The sequence below is a fragment of the Electrona antarctica genome (assembly GCF_951216825.1).
Source record: "Electrona antarctica genome assembly, chromosome: 24".
NCBI classification, from domain to species: Eukaryota; Metazoa; Chordata; class Actinopteri; order Myctophiformes; family Myctophidae; genus Electrona; species Electrona antarctica.
The window spans coordinates 19,971,924-19,994,509 of NC_136803.1; the positions used below are offsets into that span (position 1 = coordinate 19,971,924).

The 22,586-nt window shown below is 42.8% G+C and overlaps 1 protein-coding gene across 5 annotated transcripts in view; it reads right to left on the reverse strand.

Moving 5' to 3' along the window:
• Positions 1-22,255, reverse strand: part of LOC306917478 (abl interactor 2-like) — a 36,827-nt gene extending 14,572 nt beyond the window's left edge. For 3 of the 5 annotated variants that reach the window (XM_079495714.1, XM_079495713.1, XM_079495712.1), the window contains exons 1-5: positions 22,073-22,255; positions 10,792-10,959; positions 9,030-9,206; positions 6,616-6,719; positions 3,194-3,343 (exon numbers count right to left, since the gene is read on the reverse strand). In XM_079495714.1, the coding sequence (XP_079351840.1) occupies positions 3,194-3,343; positions 6,616-6,719; positions 9,030-9,206; positions 10,792-10,959; positions 22,073-22,189 (716 nt within the window). In that variant the 5' untranslated portion in view covers positions 22,190-22,255. Of the gene's footprint in view, positions 1-3,193; positions 3,344-6,615; positions 6,720-7,162; positions 7,181-9,029; positions 9,207-10,791; positions 10,960-22,072 lie in introns of all 5 variants that reach the window. The other 2 variants (XM_079495711.1, XM_079495710.1) reach the window with 1 other exon arrangement.
• Between the last annotated feature and the right edge of the window lie 331 nt (positions 22,256-22,586).

The following is a 22,586-nucleotide window of genomic DNA, read 5'->3' on the forward strand; positions in this document are numbered from 1 at the left end:
TCACTGGAATGCAATGGCCCACTGGGTTTTTTTTGGGTAACAAAATGTACTACATGTTGTCTCAGTAAGGGCCTGAGCACACCTAAGATTCCATGCGCGGACAAAAGAAGCTGTCTTTTGCGAATCTGGCCGCGTCGGCCAGATTCCCGGAAAAGCTTGCCCCAGCGGCATTCTGCCACGTGGGTGGAGCTTCATTTCCATCCACCAGCTGTCTAAAAACCTGGAAATGACGCAAAAGACAGCTTCCTTTGGCGGCGCATGGAAGTTCAAGTGCACCCAGGCTGTAAGACAGCCCTCCCCCTATCCACAAGGAGGAGTAGTGCACCAAAGCATTATGGGAATTGTAGTACAGGAAGTAAGTGAGCCCAGTGTCCATGACATCAGAGGCACTGGGCTCATTGCTAAAATCTAAAATGTCTAAAACCACAAATTACACACATAAAGACCCCCAGGAAAGTGTTCTAAATCTTCTAAATGTCATTAACATATATATTTTTTTGCAAGTGTCCCTTTAAGGCATATTTGTCTTTTTAGGCAGGAATTCTTTTAAAAGTCCTATCATTAGCCTGCTACATTACAAATGCCCAAAATGGCACCCTCAAGATCACTACATGGGTTCACAAACATGAGACGTTATTATTATGCCTTTGAAATGACTATAATGTACAGCAATAAAACAAGAGACGGACACCTCACATGGACATAAGACAGTGAGCTCCAACAGTTTGACACATTAGTGACATAACAAAAGACATTAAGATGTATATAAAAATAAATGATATAAAATAATACCACATCAAGAGCTGCTGAGACACACGCATAACAGTAGCAGACTTTTGAATGGACAAGAAGAGAAGGAACAGGTGGATATGATGAGGATGAAGATGATGGGTGGAAGAAGAAGAAAATAAAAAACGACAGCATGCTGAAGAGTGTCGCAAGAAGAGAAAAAACAAAGAAGAAAATCAATCTTATCTTGGTTCTGGGCCCTGGGGAGCCCCTTAACATATTCCATGGGTCTTTGGTTTGTTGTGTTTTTCCTTCCAAAAAGGTAAGGCAGGTGGGCGTTGATGACGAAACGCACGCTAGTACGCACGTCTCAAAAAAAAAAAAAAAAAAAAAAAAAAACAGTGCCTCCTTGCGAGTCTGGAAATCTAAGAATATCTTCTCAAGTTCGAGGGCATGTTAACCCATTTAGGCCTGACGTCGACATTTAAAAAAATCCTGACAGTTTTCTGAAAAACCTTATGTTTCTGTATCAGTGGTGCTCAATATTTCATGTCAAGAACCCAAAAATTATATGTAATATGCCTCCGCCCCCCCCATCTGAAAATGTGTTCCAGGGACCTTCCCAGAAGCAAAGATTTGAGTTAAAATGTTCTGTAATAATATATATTGCGCCACATTGACGATTTTTCAAAAATAGCAGACCCACAAGCTCATACGAGCTTGTAGATCTGCTATTTTTCAATAGCTAAAGTATAACATAATGCTTTAAAACACCAAAAGTGGTTCCCGCCCAAAATGGGTTAAGGTTCTGGGTTCGATTCTGGGCACTGCCAACTCAGCATAATGAATAGCACAGCTTAGAATAAGTCATGCTCCAATTACTGGGAGTCGACTCGTCAGTAGGTGCGTAGATGATCCACCTTAGCGATCCCGATCCATCTCCCAGGGTCTAGCTAGCACGTTGCAAAAGGGACAGACTGATACCGACAATAAGCTAACCGACTTAACCCATTTAGACCTGAGGACGCATCTGTGTCATATTATAGCTTTTAACCCATTTTGGGCGGGAACCCCTTTTGGTGTTTTAACTAAGCATTATGTTATACTTTAGCTATTGAAAAATAGCAGATCTACAAGCTCATAGCGCGCCACCGAGTGGCGCGCTATGAACTTGTAGGTCTGCTATTTTTGGAAAATCGTAAAAATGCGGCACAAATCTTTGAATATATATTCTTTCAGAGCGAACGTTTTTTTTATTTCGACGTCAGGCCTGAATGGGTTAACTACTTTGAGAGGGGAATGTTTTGACCACATCTTGAGAGACATGTGGCGGCATGGATTATTACACTGGAACACGCATCTGGTCATTCTAATGGGGGCATATTTGTTGTTCTAAGGAGGATAAAATCGATTGGTCAAATGATTCTTGATGCTATACTTTATAGGATTGATAATTAAGAGCTTGTGGGTTGGCTATTTTTTGGCTCAGCCAGGAGGACACCATCCCATCAGCCAGGAGGACACCATCCCATCAGCCAGGAGGACACCATCCCACAACTAAGTATAATTCTAGTTTAAAGGGCCTTAGCGAGAGACAATGACATTATTATGTTTTACTTGGCAGTCCTCCAACACGTTCCTCATCATAACCCCCTTTAAACTACTCTCCAAACATTCCATGACGAAAAAAGAGGGTTCCGCCTTCTGAGCTGCGCGTCCTTCCGGGGACAATCAAAGAAAGGTTTAGTTCAGCCGGTGTGAAGGAGTGAGTCATCGTAGAGGTTTCATTTCAAGAGAATAGAGGAGGAACAAGGGAGGTAATAGTCCGGCAGTCGGGCTTGTGGGGTGGGAAATTTGGTATATAGTCTTTTTTTATTGGCCTAAAATATTATCTATATACATACATAGCCATAGCCACTTGCCCAAATGTGCCCAAAATGTGCTGACCTCATCACATTTGTGCCGACCTCATCCCATTTGTCATGACGTCTATGGCCGTTTTTTAGCCCAAGGAGTGTTTTTTGTGCAAAGCTGATGCTTGGAATGGATTCAGAATCATGACAAAACCCCTTAGTTTGACACCTCACATGCTACTTAAAGCATAAGGAAAGTTTGACATTTTTTCCTGCCATCGGATGTTAATGGTACGGTCACAAGAAACCCCTATAAAAGAAATTGCCCAATAGTGACAGCCGGTCAGCAAGTGGATTAATGAATGTACTATGTATATAGACTATATTTTAATACAAAAAAAATACTATATACCAAATGTCCCACTTTAAACAAAAGAAGCCTGTTGGCTGCCGGACTATAAGAAGGAAGAGGGACAGGACAGGACAGGACAGGAAAGGTGGGCGTGTTTCAGAAGGTATAGTAGAGAGAGGCATGCTGGGTAGTGAAGTTTCTGTTTAGTTCTTGTTTGTTTTCTTGGAGGGAGGGAGGGAGGGGGGAAGGGGGGGGGTACCTGTACGTGCGGTTCCTCTGATTAACGGACGCAGTGCGTGCAGGGCTCTGCTGGAGGGGGGGCGCCACGTTGCGCGTCGGGCTTGAGACGTAGTCATTAGGGACAACGGGCGGACGCACTGGCTCGAGCGTCCGATATGGGGAGTGGCGCCTGTGAGAGGGGGGGTGGAGGGGGTGTGGGTTCAGGACAGGAGTTGAGGGGGGTGGGGGGGGGGGGGGGACATATCCACAGAGGAGAGGTGTGGAGGACGGGTGGGGGGGGGTGAGAGCGAGAAACAAACAGGTGCAAACTTAAAAACGGAACGACACGTGACTGACACGGGGGTGGTGGGGGAGGGGCACATAGGGTCGTTATGGGAGCGGGGGGAGGGCAGGGGGGTGGTGGGGCGGATCCACAGGTGTCTGGGGGCTGAACCTGCTGGTTGAATGCTGCACATCTTAAAATTTCTGTTTTACCTTCATTTATCTGCAAAAAAAAAATAATTCCGACAAAAACGTTGTCGCGTACAAATCACTAGCAGAATTGTTCCGTGGTGTTTAGTTGCTACGTTAGTGATTATTATAAATCAGGCATTTATTGTATCCAATAGGAGGAGAATTATTTTTTATATACCATTATCAATGTTATTATGAAAAGACTTGAAAAGAAAACTCTTGAGAATGTTTACCTGCTGCGAGACCGATAAGGATTAAATTATCATGCAAGGTTCCAACTAACATTAACATTATGGGATGATGACCCAACTCAGAGAGCAAAAAACGTTGCTATGGAAAACATGGGGCAGCCAGGAGTGAGGGACAGGGGACACAAGATAAATTAAAAATGGATAAACTGGGGAGGAGAAGCTTAAAAGAATTATGAACTACATACAAACAACAACAACAACAATACAAAAAAGATGCCTGCCCGAAACTTTGGGCTTGCGGCACACAGTGAGTCATGGAAGGTCTGAGCTGGACGACCAACATGCATCTAGAAGGAACACACCCACGCACACACGCACGCGCACACGCACGCATGCACGCACGCTTCTGAAGGTCATCATGAACTTCACACGCCCAGTTACTGTAGGTCCCAGGAGTGACACAGAACACACGTGTTATGGGCTGGACGAACACACACACACGCACGTGCGCGACTGCGCGTGCACACACACAGAACACACAGTGGGATAAGAGACAGCTAGGACAATAAACAACAGTGAACAAGCATCAATACTCGTTCCTATTCCTCACTGATGAGCTCTTTGCAGAGTGCAGAGAATGTCCAACATTCCATTCTATGTTCAACAGACATCTTTTAGACCCAAGGGTTCCCAAACTTTTTCATATCAAGGACCCCCAAATTGACACTTATTAGCCTGCGGACACCCCATTTAAAAACATATGCCAGGGACCCCCATAAGAGAATTCTTTTACGGCTCTAGCAGTGATTGATATATTGAATATACATTCTTTCAGAGCAAACGTTTTTAACTCAAATCTTTGTTTCTTGCGTCCCTGGAACACCACATTTTCAGATGGGGGTCGGCGGACAATTACATATATTTTTGGGGGTCCTTGACATGAAAAAACGACTGACATAGAAACATAGGGTTTTTCAGAAAACCGTCAGGATTAATGAAGGCATTTGTAGAATCGTCCTCAAGTCTAAATGGGTTAAGCGTCCGAGATCAACAGCTCTAAACTGCACAGCGCTTTGAGTCGCTTGTTGGTTGGCAATTTCCCCACGCTGATTACTACTATCAAAAAAAGGTCACAGCAAATTCCATGTCCTTTGTGATAACAGTTGTCCTGTGCCCTGGCATTAGATAAAATCCCAGCGAAAGGTCAGGCGAAGGGGAGAGTAGACTCAACAGCTTGGCAAGTTAACCCTAGTGGCATTTTGAGTGACGCCCTGCTCGTCACTTACAACACAAAATAAAAGTCATCCCGGACGTTTCACTCATATGGATATGAATAAATCAACTGACTGCGAGAAAGTGCTAATGTTACTGCCGCTGGATTAGTTACATTTTCGCTAGCAACAGACTGGATCAAAATATGAGTGACTGACTTTCGTAAACGATACAAAGACACCTCCCCGACAGCATCCGAGACATTCACCCCATTTTTGGACCACAATTCTTATGCGAGACGATTCTAAGATGACCCAATGTCATTCTCCATAGAGGAAAAACTTCCGCAAACCAGGGAATGAACGAGACATCAGGACTTCTGCGCTCTACAGACCCAGATGAAAGGACAATGCCACATCACAGTCAAGGCATTTTACTGTATCTATGTACAGAACAGAGAACAAGTGTAGTATAAAATGTGCGCCTCATTTCAGAAACATCTGTTTTGGCTCAGATCTCAGAAGGTTTTAACTCGTTCGCATTGCATTCTGTATTGATGTTCCTCCCCGCGTGCTGAAAGGCAGCACAGCAGCATCATCAATGTGGAATCCTGACCCAGTCTTCCTCGCTGCGTTTGGATCAAACAATGTCGATCAAACAATGCAGCGAAGAAATACAAAAAATAAAAATAAAAACATTCACACACCAGTTAATTCCACCGCTGTGATCAAAATACAGAATCTTTAATTAATTAACCAATTGAACCCCAGCATTCCTGTTCCAGGGGAAACAATGGCCAAAAACAACAGCATCTACAATGTGAGCTTGTAGATCAGCGAAGAGATTTGGTGTACACAGCAAAACAAAGAAAGACGGTCCAAGTACGGTTGCAACCGCCTCGAGTCCGTTTCACTAAGACTAGAGGCTTTAAGCGCTTGAAAGTAAACGGCTGTGATCAAAACGCAGAGTATCATTTTAAACAGCCGCGATACAGTTGTGATCAAACGCATCGTCACGGCATCGATAAACAGCCCCGAGGACACATCTAAATAAACAAAAGCCGGAGCCAATGAATGATGACACCCAGAGAAACCCACTGCTTGCCACCACTGCCTCAAAGCCACAAATATACTCTCGTATATTCCGACCTCTCTCTCAATATTCCGACCTCGCATAATTCCAAACCAACACAATCCCAAACCCTAACCTCTGTCCTAACCGGCCACGTAGGTCGCTATAACCCTAACCTCCGTCTTAACCGGCCACGTAGGTCGCTATAACCCTAACCTCCGTCTTAACCGGCCACGTAGGTCGCTATAACCCTAACCTCAGTGTTAACCGGCCACATAGGTCGCTATAACCCTAAACTCAGTCCTAACCGGCCACGTAGGTCGCTATAACCCTAACCTCCGTCTTAACCGGCCACATAGGTCGCTATAACCCTAACCTCAGTCCTAACCGGCCACGTCGGTCGGACTAACAGGAGGTCGGACTTATGGACAGTCCCCATGAAGCTCCTGTGTGGTTCACAGTGCCAGAACGCGGGAGGGGTGGGGGTTGGTCCCCACCGGTCGGTCGTACGTACCCTAGCGTCCCCTTCCCTGTCATGGGGGGGCTGGGGGGCTTCTGTGTGGGGGGGTTGGTTCGAGGCAGGCCACCAGCGCCGGCCTTCATGTTCTGGGCACTTGCCTGTGAGGAGGAGGAGGAGGAGGAGGAAGGGGAGGAAAGCGAGGGATAAGAACAAGGACAGTGTGGGTGAAGATATTACTGCAACGAGAACAACGTGGAGTGAGAGAGAAAAATGTAATGAGTCAAGATACCTGTTTTTTTAAACGAGATAAAGCTCGGGTTAAACTTAGCCACGTACGGCGTACGCGCACCAAAAACAGACGATCTGCAAGGTCACAACACGCAGCGTATTGCGAGCTCGTAGATAGGCTATTTTCGGCGCTCGACTAAGCATAATAATCTGGCATTAGAAGCAAACAAGGTTCTCATCACAGCAGTCAAGAGATATTTTTTTTTATTTTTTTATTCTGCAACCACAACAGTTCTCCACACAGCATCAACAAACGTGAGAACCTCATAGCAACTGTGCACTGCGAGGACAACAACACACAGGAGATACTTACCTTAAACCTTAGCAACCACTGAGGTTTGTTTTTATTTGTAAATTAGGCAAGCGGAAAGGAAAGAGAGAGAAAAGAGAGGGAATCAGAGGATTAGTGAGTGAACAGGCAGGAAAAAACAAATTGCACATGAAAATGTGATCAAATGTGTCTGGCACGTCCGACTAGGAGATTGAAGGGACAATAACCGTCCGCTGTGTGTGGTTGTCAGGTCACATTGCTGTGATCTGACAGACACCGACCGGTTAAACTTGTTTTGTAAAAATAACCTAGTTATTCCAAATCAGGTAGAGGAAAGCCTTGGAGGCCGTAATAACCCCATTTAACCCAACATTATGTTATAATTTAACTATTGAAAAATAGCAGATCTACAAGCTCATAGCGCGCCACCGAGTGAGCTTGTAGGTCTGCTATTTTGAAAAATTTTAAGAATTTAGAAGACATTTTGTAGAATCTAGCGCGCCACCGAGTGAGCTTGTAGGTCTGCTATTTTGAAAAATTGTAAGAATTTAGAAGACATTTTGTAGAATCTAGTGTCAGTCAGGCCTAAATGGGTTAATTTATTTATTTTTCATTTAGGTTTTATGACCTCAATTACACCCAAAGAACCTGAACTTTGAACAGTCAGTGGATATTCTGTGGTCTGGAGTTTTCTCTGGGGTTTGGAAGTCTTTTGAGCTGCAATAAAAACAAGCCGAAATCAGAGCACTTGTTTGAGCCAGAAAACCCCAGACCACAGAAAATCTACCGAATGTTAAAATTTCAGGTTTTTTGGGTGCAATTGAGCTCAGAACCCCCCAAAAAGAAATTAAGAAAATATTTGATGTCACAAATGGACAGGAACCTTGAAATAACACTGAATTCTAAATGTTACAATCAGTGGTTAGAGCATACAGACATCAGGCAGGGATTTTTAAAGCACAATTGCCATGATTTAAGACCAAATATTGGCAAGATATCTTTAAAATACTTGTTTTTGGTATGGTATTCAGACAGCCAGCAATGGGTAGAACACTCCCAAAGATTTTCCTAGAAGCTTTGTCATTGGTCGATTTGCTTTTGACCAATGACAAAGCTTCTAGGAACATCTTTGAATGTAGATTGAGGCCCCTAGATGTGTCACATAGACTATATTTTTTGGGGGAGCGTTCTACCCATTGCTGACTGCCTGAATAAAAAAGAAAAGTCATAAAAATGTTGACATATTATTGCAGCTTTAACTTACATACGCATGGCAAAACAGGTGTCAAAGTCACACTTTTGAACACACAAACTAGGATGAACAAAACGGATTCTGCCAATGTACAACATTACAAAACTTGAGTCACGTAAGCATTCATCTATTCATCATAACTCAAAAAGTATTGTGATTTCCATACGTGGTCAGAATCTGCTTTGTCCACGTTCGTTTAGTGTACTAGCGCAATGGTTCCCAAACCATTTAGCCCACGGAAATGAGATATTCACCCAGGACCAAACTAGTGATTGTTTTTCAGTAACTTCGTGATTTCATGAAAGACAAATTGAAGAAATTCCATAAACTTGAAGAAAATAGGTAGTGAAAATGGCAGATCTACAAAAGCTTGTATTTTCACTACCCGTTTTCTTCAAATTTATTTAATGAAATCATGAAGTTACTGAAACAAGTTCATGAAAAGTTTAGCTTTTTTTTGGGAATGTTGTTTTATGTTTCGAAATAATAATCATTCAAAACTAAATGTAGGAAACAAAAACTAACGGGACACATTATTAGCAATGTGTCGGCGACCCACAAATGGGTCCCGACCCACTGTTTGGGAAACAAGTGAACTAGCGTGACTTTGGACACCTTGTTTTTCGTACCGTGAACCCGCATGGAGGCGGAGCCTACCTTTACGCCGTGGCCCATGTCGTCCAATAGGCTGTAGTCGATGGGCTTGCGGATGTAGCGCACGGGCCTCTCGGGATTGGCCGGGGCGATGATCTTGTGCGTGCGCGAGGTGTTCTTATTGGTGGTGAGGATGCCAATCTCCCGCCTGGCCACCTTCTCTTTGTGGATGTCCACCGTCTGAAGATGAGGGGTAGCAGAGGAGGGTAATTTAACATTTTATCATCATTTTTTTACACCACGATTTTGCAACCCATTTGTTTCACCCCACCAGTGTCAATTATCTAATGTAATCCTGGGCGCTACACTTCCTTTGCCAACCTGGGGAGAGCAAGGGACTGACCTCATGCTTCCTTCTATGCATGAGGAGTCCAAGCCGCTTCTTTTACCCTTGACAGGGGAGAGTTTCCCTGGTTGGCATGGGAACACTCTGGCTGGCCAGAGGGAGGCAGTTTAGAGACCAGGATTACGGCATGTTGTGAGGGTACCACTACATACCCTAGGGGACACGGGGAGAACATGCAAACTCCACACAGAAAGGCCCATTTGCAAACCCCACCCAGGGTATGGGCACATATGTTATTGTTTTATTTTGATAGCATATTGTTCCGACTGATGCTAGGTTCTCGGTTTACCTGTGTCGATTCTAGTTTACTGTGGCACTACCAGTGATGTAAATAGGTTTTCAATGTAATGCGTCCCGGGATGCAGGGTTGGTCTTTTAGATGAGTCCCAGGGACATTGTATGAGTCCCACTTCAACGACGTTAGGGGTCATATTTTGCCATTTTTACAAATTGCAGCATTTAACTCGTATTTAATTTTATATGGTTATCATGTAGAAAACAGAAGAAGAAATGATTATTATAACTAAAGCTAGCAAAATAAACTAGAATAAGAATCAGCACAGTACAGTACAGTAGTGCATCCCGTGGATGCAGAGGTCGTTGTTTCATTGCGTCCCTTAACTATAAACTGCGTTTTGGGATGCATAACGCACCCTATTTTAATCTCTGCACTACACAGTCTCTCTGCATTTGATGTATGCGTTTGCCTTGTCTGTTAATTGTATCATCATCATTGTCATAAAATCATTAAAAATGTAAAAAAAAGAAAGGGAGTCCGAGAACAGCCGATGCAGCAGCTCACAGCACGCCTCATCGCAGTGCGTTGAGAGATCATTATTTCCGTGTTGGTTCAGCGTCATCATGTGTAACGGATAATGCTCAGCATATGGTGTATGCTCACAGGCTGCAGTCTTCTTCACCCCCTGTGGTTTTACAACCTGTTCACATTTACTGATTTATTTTAGTTATTAATGCCCATACCCAAGAGGACACAGTCCAAAATGAAACTGTGGCCTGGGCCAGCCGAGCGGCCCGGGCACCTATAGGCTGGAAATCCAGCCTGACGGCGTGTCGCGGGTTCGAGTCCATGTCTAAACGTCCAGACGATATATCTATTCTCGTATCAAGATTTTGAAATATCGATAATGTTGCCCTAGGACACAAACGGTCGTCTTCACCAGCACCTGTGTGTGTGTGTGTGTGTGTGTGTGTGTGTGTGTGTGTGTAGAAAGATAGACAATGCAGCCAAAAGTTCAAAACTGATTCGGACTTCATATGCCCTCACAGCAAATAAACCATATGGCGCTCGCATTGGACTTTACAGTCAGCTCAAAACTCACCAGTAGAAGAAGTAGAAGTCATCATTGTATACGATGGACTACCATAAGCAAGCGTGCGTGTGTGCGTGAACGTGCGTACCTGTGAGATGTGGTTGATGGATGACTCCATGCGCCGGAGCTGCGAGGCCTGGATGTCCAGCATTTGGAGGACATTGTTGGCCAGAGTGTTGATCAGGTAGGCCACGCTGGCCAGAGACTGGGTAGTGTAGTTCTTGGTCTCCTCCAGCGCCCTGTGCTTATCCGGTGACTGCAAACACAACAGGGAACAAAAACAAAACGCTCCTATTAACACCCATTTGGACCTGAGGAAGCATCCTATAGCTTTTAAAAGGCCGCGACCCACAGGTTGAGAACTCCTGCTTCAAGGAACCCACTCAGGGTGTCCCCATGCCCCACTTTGAGAACTGCTGTAGGTAAGCAGTTCTCTTTTGGTGTTTTAAGCATTATGTTATACCTTAGCTATTGAAAAATAGCAGATCTACAAGCTCATGGGGCAGCACTGAGTGCTGCGCTATGAGCTGCTATTTTTGAAAAACCGTGAAAATGTGGCACAAATCTTTGAATATATATTCTTTTGCGCCGGATGGCCCGCCTGCTACCTGCCCAGTACCGGATGGCCCGCCCAGTACCGGCAGAGTAGTTCTGGAGCAGCGGATAGTGTGTCCCTGGTTTTTCCCTAATGGGACTGATCGAGGGTAGCTACTGGGACGTAAGTCGGGACTTGATCACCCCGGCTGGGTCACCCGAGTGAGGGGTATGATGTTGAGAGACCCGAGACCCTGAGGACCTTGGCAAGTTGGGATACATCACTGAGGATACGTCCCAGGTGCATGCATGCAATGTTTTTTAGTTCTTTCAGAGCGAACATTTTTTTAACTCAAATCTTTGCTTCTGGAGCAAACATATTTTCAGATGGGGGTCCGCAGCCAAATACAGATAATTCTGGGGGTCCTTGACATGAAAAAGGTTGAGCACCACCGACATAGAAACGTTTTTTGCTACCCATCACTAATGTTATTGAGAAAAGACGGGGTCCTGACTCCTCCGAAACAACAACGGCCTGTGATATGGTGATCGCCATAGGAAACCAGTAGTACAGTAGCAATCTATATCAGGATCTATATTTTTTTATGTGAGCCCTGCATGCGTCGTTAAAAATGCACAGCCACATGATGGATACAAAAGACATTTTACAAGACATTTTACTGCATCACCACCACCATCAAATGGAACAGGGACCGTTATGAACATTGCCAGTGGTGAGAACGAAGTGAGAAAAGTGGGAGTAGAGTTACATTCCTTGACCTGTGACTGTGTGTTGTGTGGAATGGGGTATGGGGCAAGTTATGGGGTATTGTTTTACTTTACTGAGATATTTCCACATTTCTGTACTTTTACTTCTAATTCACTACATTTCAGATGCAAATACTGTACTTTTACTCCACTACAATTATTTGAAAACTTTAGTTACCTGTTACTTTGTAGATTTATTTATTATTATTATTATTATTACAAAACATACATTTACCACTTCAGCCCAGTCCATACATTTTGGCCATTTGAAAATAGACGATCTACAAGCTCGCAATGCTATTCTGCTATTTTCAAAAAAGATTTGTATACATTTGAAATGGGACAATGAGTAATGAACACTACTTTTATGTTCCAGCCACAGTGAGGCAGACGGCTCCTCCTCCTTCAACCCAGCGGCGTGTTACTGAAAGATGCCCTTTCTATGAGCTTGTAGATCTGCTATTTTTCAATAGCTAAAGCATAACATAATGCTAACACCAAAAGGGGTTCCCGCCCAAAATGGGTTAACTCTTGAGAATAAAAATGAAACCATTCATTTTTTCGCTCTCAAGAGTACTATCGTTAAACATCTGTATTACTTAATTTACAAGAACACGGTTAGATATGTAGAAGAATTGTTATTTTGATCAACGCCGTTACGTTTGCCTCTCCTAATGGCACAAACATCAATACAGCATGGAATTGTGGACACAATATTATCCAACAATAACAGAATTCTTACATTTTGAGAGGCTAAATGGCATCACGTGGTGGTCCGTGGCTCAAATGCAGAGGAAACAATAACAGGCCTTGACATGAAAAAGGTTGAAAAGCACTGCTGTACAGACAGAGCAACAATGTCCCACTCAATGAGTCCCAACAGACTAGTACCACTGACTGCAGTGCACTGAATGAGTGACTTTACCGTAGCAAAGGTTTAATAATGGATTGCATTTTTATAGCGCTTTTCTATGCACTACGTGCTTACTCAAGGCGCTTTAGGTTCATTCATTCATACATGGGAGGTGAAGCGGCGAACAGTCGACGCCAGCGTCCTCACTTCCCACATTCAGACACCAATGGTGGCAATGTAGGGTTCAGTGTCTTGTCCAAGGACACTTCGACATGTAGACAGGAGGAGCCGGGATTCGAACCGCCGACCCATGGATCATTGGACGACCTCCTCTACCTCCTGAGCCACAGCCGCCCCAAAGGTTTCCACTTCATTCTCTGAAGAAGAAGTGAGTCACCGACTCTACAGAAGTCATTTGCAGAATGGTACAAGAACTTCTGTCAAGTTAACAAAAAAAACAAAACAGGCCCAGCTTGTTTTCAGATTTCAGGTTAACCCATTTAGACCTGAGCTCGATTCTACAAATACCTTCTAAATCCTGACAGTTTTCTGAAAAACCCATGTTTCTATGTCAGTGGTTCTCAAACAGTTTCATGTCAAGGACCCCCAAAAATGTATGTAATTGGCCACCGACCCCCCCCATCTGAAAATATGTTGTTCCAGGGACCTCCCAGAAGACCTCCCCCGCACTACGAGCTTGTAGATCTGCTATTTTTCAATAGCTAAATTATAACATCGTTTAAAACACCAAAAGGGGTTCCCCTTCAAGTTGGATTATCTAGTAATTTGGAATTTTCATTTAGCATTCTTGCCATGTAGATAATTACAGTACTTCGCTGCTTTCAGTGTCAGACAGCATCATAATGCATAATAACGTTAGAACTTGAACACATGATGGACACATGTAGTCAGTAGGGCTGCAACTTACAATTATTTATTTTCATAATCTATTTTTTTTAACGATTCATCGATTAATCAGATTTATGGCACTTATTTAGCTATCACCTTATAAATGAGATTTGAGGTTCTTTTAGACATGTCCCAACTACCCCAAAATACATGAAAGATGAATAAATCGGGGGTTTTTTTACATCTACTTTGAAAACCTCAACTAAAAACCACAGAATCCAAATGAGACAAAGAGCTTCTGGCTAATATTATTGAATTCTTTCCAGATAAAGGAGATCATTTCACCTGTTAGCAATTATGTAAAAGCTGGGGGTGGTGGGCTGAATGTTTGTGGTGAGAGCTAACTCCCCCAGAGGTAACTTCCGTTCTGTGGGAGGCTGGAACGACGCCTGAGCTTCTGCAGAAGAGAATCCAAGTCCCCAAAAACTAACACAATTTAAAAATTTCAGTTTACAATGTTTTATGTAACTTGTGTCCTTCGTTGACAAACATCAATTATTGAATGATGCATTAAATTAAATTAAATGCATTGCCATTCATTTTATGAATTCAACCCTTCCAATTCTGTGCCTCACAGACTAGTACAGTGTTGGAAAAGTTACTCAAAAATGGTCATATATTACATGTTACTTAAAAAAGTAATATTACTTTACATATTACTCCCTGCCAAAAGTAACAAGTTACTATACTCCCCCCCCCCCCCCCCCCCCACCGCACCCCCCGCCCCGTCTTCTAAATCATGACAATTTATCACGACAATTTTCTGAAAAACCCATGAAAACCCCCCAAAAAAAGTAATTGGCCGCCGACCCCCATCTGAAAATATGTTCTTCCAGGGTACCCCCAGAAGCAAAGATTTCAGTTAACACGTGCCATTTGAAGGAATATTCAAAGATTTGCTTGAGCTATGAGCTTGTAGATCTGCTAATTTTCCAAAAGAGTTACTTTTGGAAAATACTAGTAATATTACTCAAATTGTAAAGTAATTAGTTACAGTATATTACTTGTTACTGGAACAAAGTCATTACTTTAAGTAATACATTACTTTAGTTACTTTCCAACACTGTATACTAATCTCTAAATTCCAACTTTTAGTCTCAAAGTCCCTTGCTTACTAATAATGGTCCGTGAAACTATTAATTCTGAGAGGACAAAGCCTCAGTGTGTAATATTTGAGTCCATGTCCATTTGTTTTGGAGGAGTGTGCTGCTTAGTGTGACAGTGAATATGACGCACACAGCTGCAGTTGCACCAGAGGAATTGTAAAAAGAGAAATAGTTTTCAGACAATTCGAGCCAAAAAAGGTTGAGCCGTGGGCAGACAAACAGGACAGGACCATCAAAAGTACATCTGGATCAGCTAAATGTTTCTGGACGGATGCAGTGTGTTCTACTATGAGAGATGGACATTTCCTTCCCCTGGCCTGCGTTACGCATTACACCAACATCACTCCTGTGTTTTGTCTCTACTGTACAATGATCCAACACACCATTTATTCTTTAACCCATTCTGGGCGGGAACCCCTTCTGGTGTTTTAACCCATTCTGACCTGAGATCAGATTCTAAAAATGTCTTCTACATCCTGACAGTTTTCTGAAAAAGCTATGTTTCTATGTCAGTCGTTCTTTGATTTTTTTAAAATAGCAGATCTACAAGCTCGTAGCGCGCCACTCGGTGGCGCGCTACGAGCTTGTAGATCTGCTATTTTTCAATAGCTAAAGCATAACATAATGCTAACACCAAAAGGGGTTCCCGCCCAAAATGGGTTAAGCATTAGCTATTGAAAAATAGCAGATCTACAAGCTCATAGCGCGGCACCGAGTGCCGCGCTATGAGCTTGTAGGTCTGCTATTTTTTGAAAAATCGTGAAAATGTGGCGCAAATCTTTGAATATATATTCTTTCAGAGCGAACGTTTCTAACTCAAGTCTTTGCTTCTGGGGGGTCCCTGGAACAACATATTTTCAGATGGGGGTCGGCGGCCAATTACATAGCATATAATTTTCGGGGTCCTTGACATTAAATATTGAGCACCACTGTTACAGAAACATAAGGTTTTTCATGATTTAGAAGACATTCATGTCAGGTAAATTGTCCGGTCTAAATGGGTTAAGATTAGTTTTCAGGCGGTTTCTCTGTCAAAGAGAGAGAGAGAGAGAGAGAGAGAGAGAGAGAGAGAGACATGCAGCTTCTCGACATTGTAGCTTTTGCAACTGCCAAGATTCTTCCTAATTCAATGGCAAATAAATTAGGGTCCATTAAAGTTGGTTTAAGAGTTTAACTTTTTACTCTACTGTTAAATGAAGTGTTAAATAGCTCTATATTGGGATCACTGTGCTATAGAGTGTTTGTTCAGTAATGGGGTGTCGCTACATCTCTCCAGCTCTTTAGTACATGGGTTCCCATAGTGGGTCCTGAGGGGCTTCCTGTGGGGGTCCCCAGCTAAATGATAGTTATGAACCAAATGGACCCTTATGGGTCTGTAACTCTGAGTGCAGTCACGCAGCCCAAAGTGGGTCCTGAGGGGCCTGAGGGGCTTCCTGTGGGGATCAATATCCGAAAACAATGCATGTCCAAATAATTTTTCCAGGACCTTTGATACATTCCAAACCACCAGAGTACAAAACTCTGATGCTAGCCTTAAAGCAACCAAAGGAATGGCACCCCCATATCTTGCAAGTCTGATCGGACCTACAAACCCTCCCGCACACACGCTCAGATCAGCCGACACAGGGAGTGAACTGAAGTACCTTCACTAGTAAAACGCCAGGACAGCGCTCCACACGACCCAAACTCTTCTCCCATTCTGGCTCTAAAACTATGGAATGCACTTCCCATAGCAATCAACTGCAGACTCACTCCCAATCTTCCGCCGTAGTCTGAAAACCCACCTCTTCAGACTCCATCTTAGCCCATAGCGCTTGCCGTAGCACGGAGATTTGTGTGTCTCTGGCTGGGTCTGTCCAAGTACGAAAATTTGGTTTTCACAACCAAGTGTCTGTTGCACAGCCTAACACACACACACACTTTAACTGTTTATATGATGATTTTCAGTGGCACTATAGGCGCATTCCTGTGGGTCTGGAAGTTCCTGGGACCCCCACGCGGAGTTGCACCACTCACTTCACACGGGTGTGATTTTTATGTATTTGATGTATTACCATGTTTTTTGTTCTTGCTTACTGTAAATCGCTCTGGATTAAGAGCGTCAGCTAAATGCCTAAATTGTAAACCTGTTCCAGGACTGGATTGTTTTGTTTTTTTCCAAAAAATATTTCTAGGAATCTACCCTGTCATTCATTATCGGCATGATGAAAAGCAACTACAGGAAATTTGGGCCCGCCGTCCCACGTTGAAAAGAGTCTGGCTTGACGCAGGGTGCGTTGTTCAGTTGGAATCACTGCGCAAGACTGGCTCAATCAATCAAGAACAAGCTAAACAACATAATGTAACGCCATGTCACCTATTGAAGTGTCCTTGAAGCAAAGACGACAACAATCTGCTCGATCACTCTCATTACTCTCGATAAGCACAACCGCTAAACACCTACAAGGTAAATAGACTGACTGCACATTTTGAAAAAACACAGAACTTTGCTGTCCACTACGATTTAATGTCATTATATGCCATACATACATTTGTTGGGTCGTAATGTAGCCCCTGAATACACTTAAAAGTACCACAATGGGAATAGGCTCGCTAGATTTATTGTGTAATTTTCTTATTTAAACCCAATTACGCCCAAATCTCTCAATACCGATAATTAGAACCAATAACCTAACATGTGAGCTTGTAGAGCTCTTCTATTTTCACAAGAATAGCTCATTTATCAATTAGAAAGACAGGAATGACGAGAGCGAGGGACTGTCTGACATGAAGCTCGGGTTCGAGTCCCTCTCTGGTCAAATTCGAACCCGTGCCAGCTGCAGCAATACAAGGACTATACGCTGCCAGTGAGGAGCCCCCTCCAGGAGGATGTAGGGCCTTCTTCCTACTCCTCCCACCCAACACTCCCTGCTGACCGTAGGAGTGTCACGTGCAATGACCAATAGCACCCTCCCCACCCGGCTTGTTTCCTTCCCCTGAAACCAGTGTTGATTTCTTCGACTAAAACTAAAACGAAAAATGTTCGTCGACTACCTTTTTCCACTGACGAAAACTAAATGGAAACTACATAAAAACTAAGCTATGATGACTAAAACTAAGACTAAATATATTGACAATTTCATCAACAAATAAAAACTAGACTGTTAGGAGACAAGAGATCCAGTATCAGTGATATTCCACTTGGTTGCATGCTGAAAATAGCAGGTCTACAAGCGCACAACATGTCACGCTGCGACGCGTTGTGAGCTTGTAGATCTGCTATTTTCAGCGTTGAACACCACACGTTGAACACCATTTGTGTTCGCATAAAGCTGGATGCACCACGGTGGATTCTAACCCACAACCTCAGTGGTGGGTTAGGGACTTTACCGCTGCGCCACCCGAGTGGCCAGTAAAATCCCACACATTTTATTAGCCTCGTTACATGTAATACAAAACGTAATGCCTCTGTACACTCTTGCAAACGGATAAATTAAGACTGAGTATTTTCTTGTGTGTGTGTTCACTCCAAGTGTTGGCTAACAACGCATGCAACAATTAGTCATCCATGCAACGGTCGCAAATAAACCGGCAGGGTAAAAGAAGGGTGCAGCCAAAATGATCTACAGCCCAACCCAAGCATGAGGACAAGCAGGTTATTGCCAAAAAATAAAATAGTGTAGGTCAGGACTCAGGACATTGTACCCACATTGGCAGCAATTAACGTTGTTGTCCATAGTGCCTTGCAAATCCACAAAACGTGTGTCAGCCTAGGGCCAAGTCTTTGAGATTCTCAGAATATAATCTCTTATTAATGACGGATGATCATGTGCCAAAATGGCTTCTACAGAAAAATGATAATAGTAATAATAATAAACCACCATTTAGCTGGAGGTTATCTAAAGCCCTGGCTACTTGCCTTGTAAACAAACTTAATTATCAAAGAGAAAAGAACACCAGATTAACTCATAAGGCTCCAGGCGCCCAGCGCATCCCTCCCACCAGGGTGATGAACTGATCTGAATTCTAAATAAATGAGTCGAACACCATTTTTTTCAGTATGAGAATAGGACATTACAAAATGGCAGATATAAATGCATCTCTGTCAACTGTCAAGTAACTGTCTAGTGTCTACCTGCCTTTTAACCCATTTAGAACTGAGGACGATTCTACAAATGTCTGCTAAATCCTGGCAATTTTCTGAAAAACCTATGTTTCTATATCAGTGGTTCTCAAACTATTTCATGTCAAGGACCCCCAGAATTGTATGTAATTGGCCAGAGACCCCCCCAAGAAGCAAAGATTTGAGTTAAAAACGTTCACGGTGAAAGAATATATACACCGATAGTCAAAGATTTGCGCAACATTTTCATGATTTTTCAAAAATAGCAGATCTACAAGCTCGTATAAGCTTGTAGATCTGCTATTTTATAACATATAGTATAACATAATGCTTTTAAAACACCAAAAGGGGTTCCCGTCCTGAATGGGGTAAAATCCAAACACCTGTGGCTGCCACCTCAAAAAGCAGGCCTAGTACAACTAAAATATGAAATCAATGTGTTGCTTGCTTCGTCATTCGGTCTCATCAGAGAGTGACGATAAATGCAGGTGACTATTTCAATCTGACAACAGTGGCGAGAATCTCGCAGGGTGACATGCAAAGTGGGGCAACCTGCCAGCCAGCAAGATGCAATTTACCCAGAGGGCCCGGCACCTCCGCCTTACCTGTCAGACCCGATCGACTGTATTTCATCAATGATGTCAGATTGTTTTTTGCTTTCGCACGGTGCCAAAAAAGCCTCTTCGCTCACTCACTACAAAACAGCGATTGAGACCTCCAGTCCACTAATTACTGGAGGGCCCCGGCCGTGTGCGTTTTTTGGGGAATTAGAGAAGTTCTGCCACACTAACAAGATACAGCTATTTTCCACAGCCAACATTCAATGATTCATTCACACTTAGCTCATCTGATCACAAGATTGGGAAGGGAAGTGTTTCATAGACAGCAGGCTACACAGTACAAAATCTGTCAGTATAAATTCATTCACCCATTTGTAACTCTCAGAGTATACAAATGTAACCAAATGGACCCTCTCGCAGACATTCAACAACAACACCATAGATATTAAGATTCCCAATTTCCCCTTCAGCAGATCGGCTAGTTTTTTTTAGAAGCACAAGGCAATAAACAAAAGGTGATAAATAAATAACCTCGGCTATAAAGCCACGCCAGGATACATAAACATTTGCAGTAATTACGTGCATATTTCAAATATCTGCCAGAGCAGCAAGAAGATTAGTTTGCAGTGTCTGCATAGATCTGCATGCATAGGAATTCATCACACCTACACCAGCCAACCAACCCCATATCATCACGAACTGTCACAGCAGCTCTCTTTAAAAAAAATACATATACACTACATTTTAATAGGTTCTTAATAGGCTTTCTGTAAATCAAAGCCCATAAGTAAGAGATATAATGTATACATGCCCGGGTAAAGGCATTTATCGATACATTGCTGCAGATAGATGCACACTGATTGATTGGTATTGATTTGACGGGGCCGTCAACCAACCAACCAACCCAGCTGGCTGACTGCTTCAGCAGGGATCCGTGGTGGGTGATTCCGATGCTACAACGGGATTGGTGGCCCATCGAAATGTGTGTCTGTCCGTTTTGCGACATTCCGAGACTTATCACAGGATTGTTACTTATTATTGTTACCGTTAGTCCTTATCAAGATGGGTTTTTAAAATATACATCCCAGGTTTAAATTATATACTATAGAGCTTATATTTAAAGATTAATTCCAAACATAAATTCTGCAAAAGCGGTTCTAATTCTAAACAAATCGTCTGTGTATAGCCTTATACTGGAGGCGCAGTATTCGACGGGTCACCAATGTCCGTGTAACACGGAAGCTACATTACGCGCTAGCCCAGCCAGCTGGCTAAAACACGATAGAATAGATCACTGGTTCGTTCGCAGAGATCATTTATATAATATAATAATGGAACACTATAGGCCACATTAACAACCATTAGATAGATTAAAAACCCTTAGTTTGTAATGAAGTGTGACTGTGTTGTTGTTTAATGATGACAGACTGAACACTAGCTTCGGTTATAAGGAGAAAACAGCCAGCCTGCACCGAGGAGGAGAAGAAACGTAAATAACAAGGGCGCGATGGTGACGTCCCTGGTACTTTAATTTAGTCAGTGTACTGGAGTTAGCTAATGGAATACAACCACCCTAATAAGGACTACTATACTATCTGTACCAAAACAGATAGTATAAACACATCTTAAATCAATCAGATTTTTGTATACTATTTAAATTAGTCTTGATTAGTAAATCAATGCTACTATTTGTCTCAAAGTGACTGCAAACAAATGCTATTTGTTTAGAAAAAGCTTTATAACATGTATATAATGATGCAATGTGACATAGCTCTGCAGTGTCTACTTAATGCTGTACCCCCTCTAACTATATATATATATATATATATATATATATATATATATATATATATATATATATATACTTTCCCCATTTATTATTGTATTTTGACACTTGCTTTGGCAATGTTTAAACGTGTTTTCTCATGCCAATGAAGCTCCTTATTTGAAGGGAGTTAAAGTACAAATACAAGTATTGGCATCAACATGTACTTAAGTACCAAAAGTACTCACTATGCCGAATGTTATCAAATGCTTAAAAAAGGTTTTGGAAATACCTACAAGCTCACACCAACAACCTCATTAAATTGTACCATTCATATACACATTATAAATGATCAATTACAAAATGATAAACAAAAACGACATATATGAAAATGGTGACGTCAGTGACGCTAATTGCATCATTTATATATCAAAAATATTATCAATAATAAAATGATAACACAAAAAAAACAATGACACATAATTATATGAAATGAAAAGGGTGACGTCAGTGACGCCATCCTTGGTGCTGCTGGCTGCAGACCTGCACCACAACCAACCAACGGTAGCTTTTAGCTTAGCATCATTAGCATCTTAGCTTAGCATCACTGTAGTGGGCGAACGGACCGATGCTAATGACGCTAAGCTAACCGTTGGCTGTGCTGTGGTGCAGGCTGTGTACTGTACTGTGGGGCTGCCTCTCTCTCTCGCCACACACACACACACACAGGACGTGTTTTTAACAAACGTGTCCGCCCCAGGACGACACGTACCTGAACATAGTTGCTTTCACAATACTCCGCGACTCTCTCCAAGTTGGTGAAACTGTCCAGTAACGCGCTGCGACCTGCCGGGATCTCCTCTTCCAAAAGCATTTGTAACTCCGCCATTTTCACATCTTTAGCTGTGTGTGTGTGTGCGACTGTGCGTGGTGTGTGTGTGTGGTGTGTGTGCGCGCGCGCGCGCTTGTGGTGGCTCACTAGTGTCACACACTGGACATGTGGCGCTACTACAAGGCTCTCCCATCCATCCAATTAATTAAATAATAATTATTATAAATACGGTATATACAGTATATACATAATGTGGTGGCGGCTACTACTACTGCAATGGTCTGGTCTTCTAACGCAGTGGTTGTCAAAGTGGGGTCCAGGGACCCCCAGGGGTCCGCGAGGGAGTTCCAGGGGGTCCCAGAGTCCCCAGCTAAATTCTAGAAAACATAGTTAGGACTGTTATAGTCTGTGTAACTCACTCAAGAGTGTACAAATGTGCACTCTGAGTTAAATT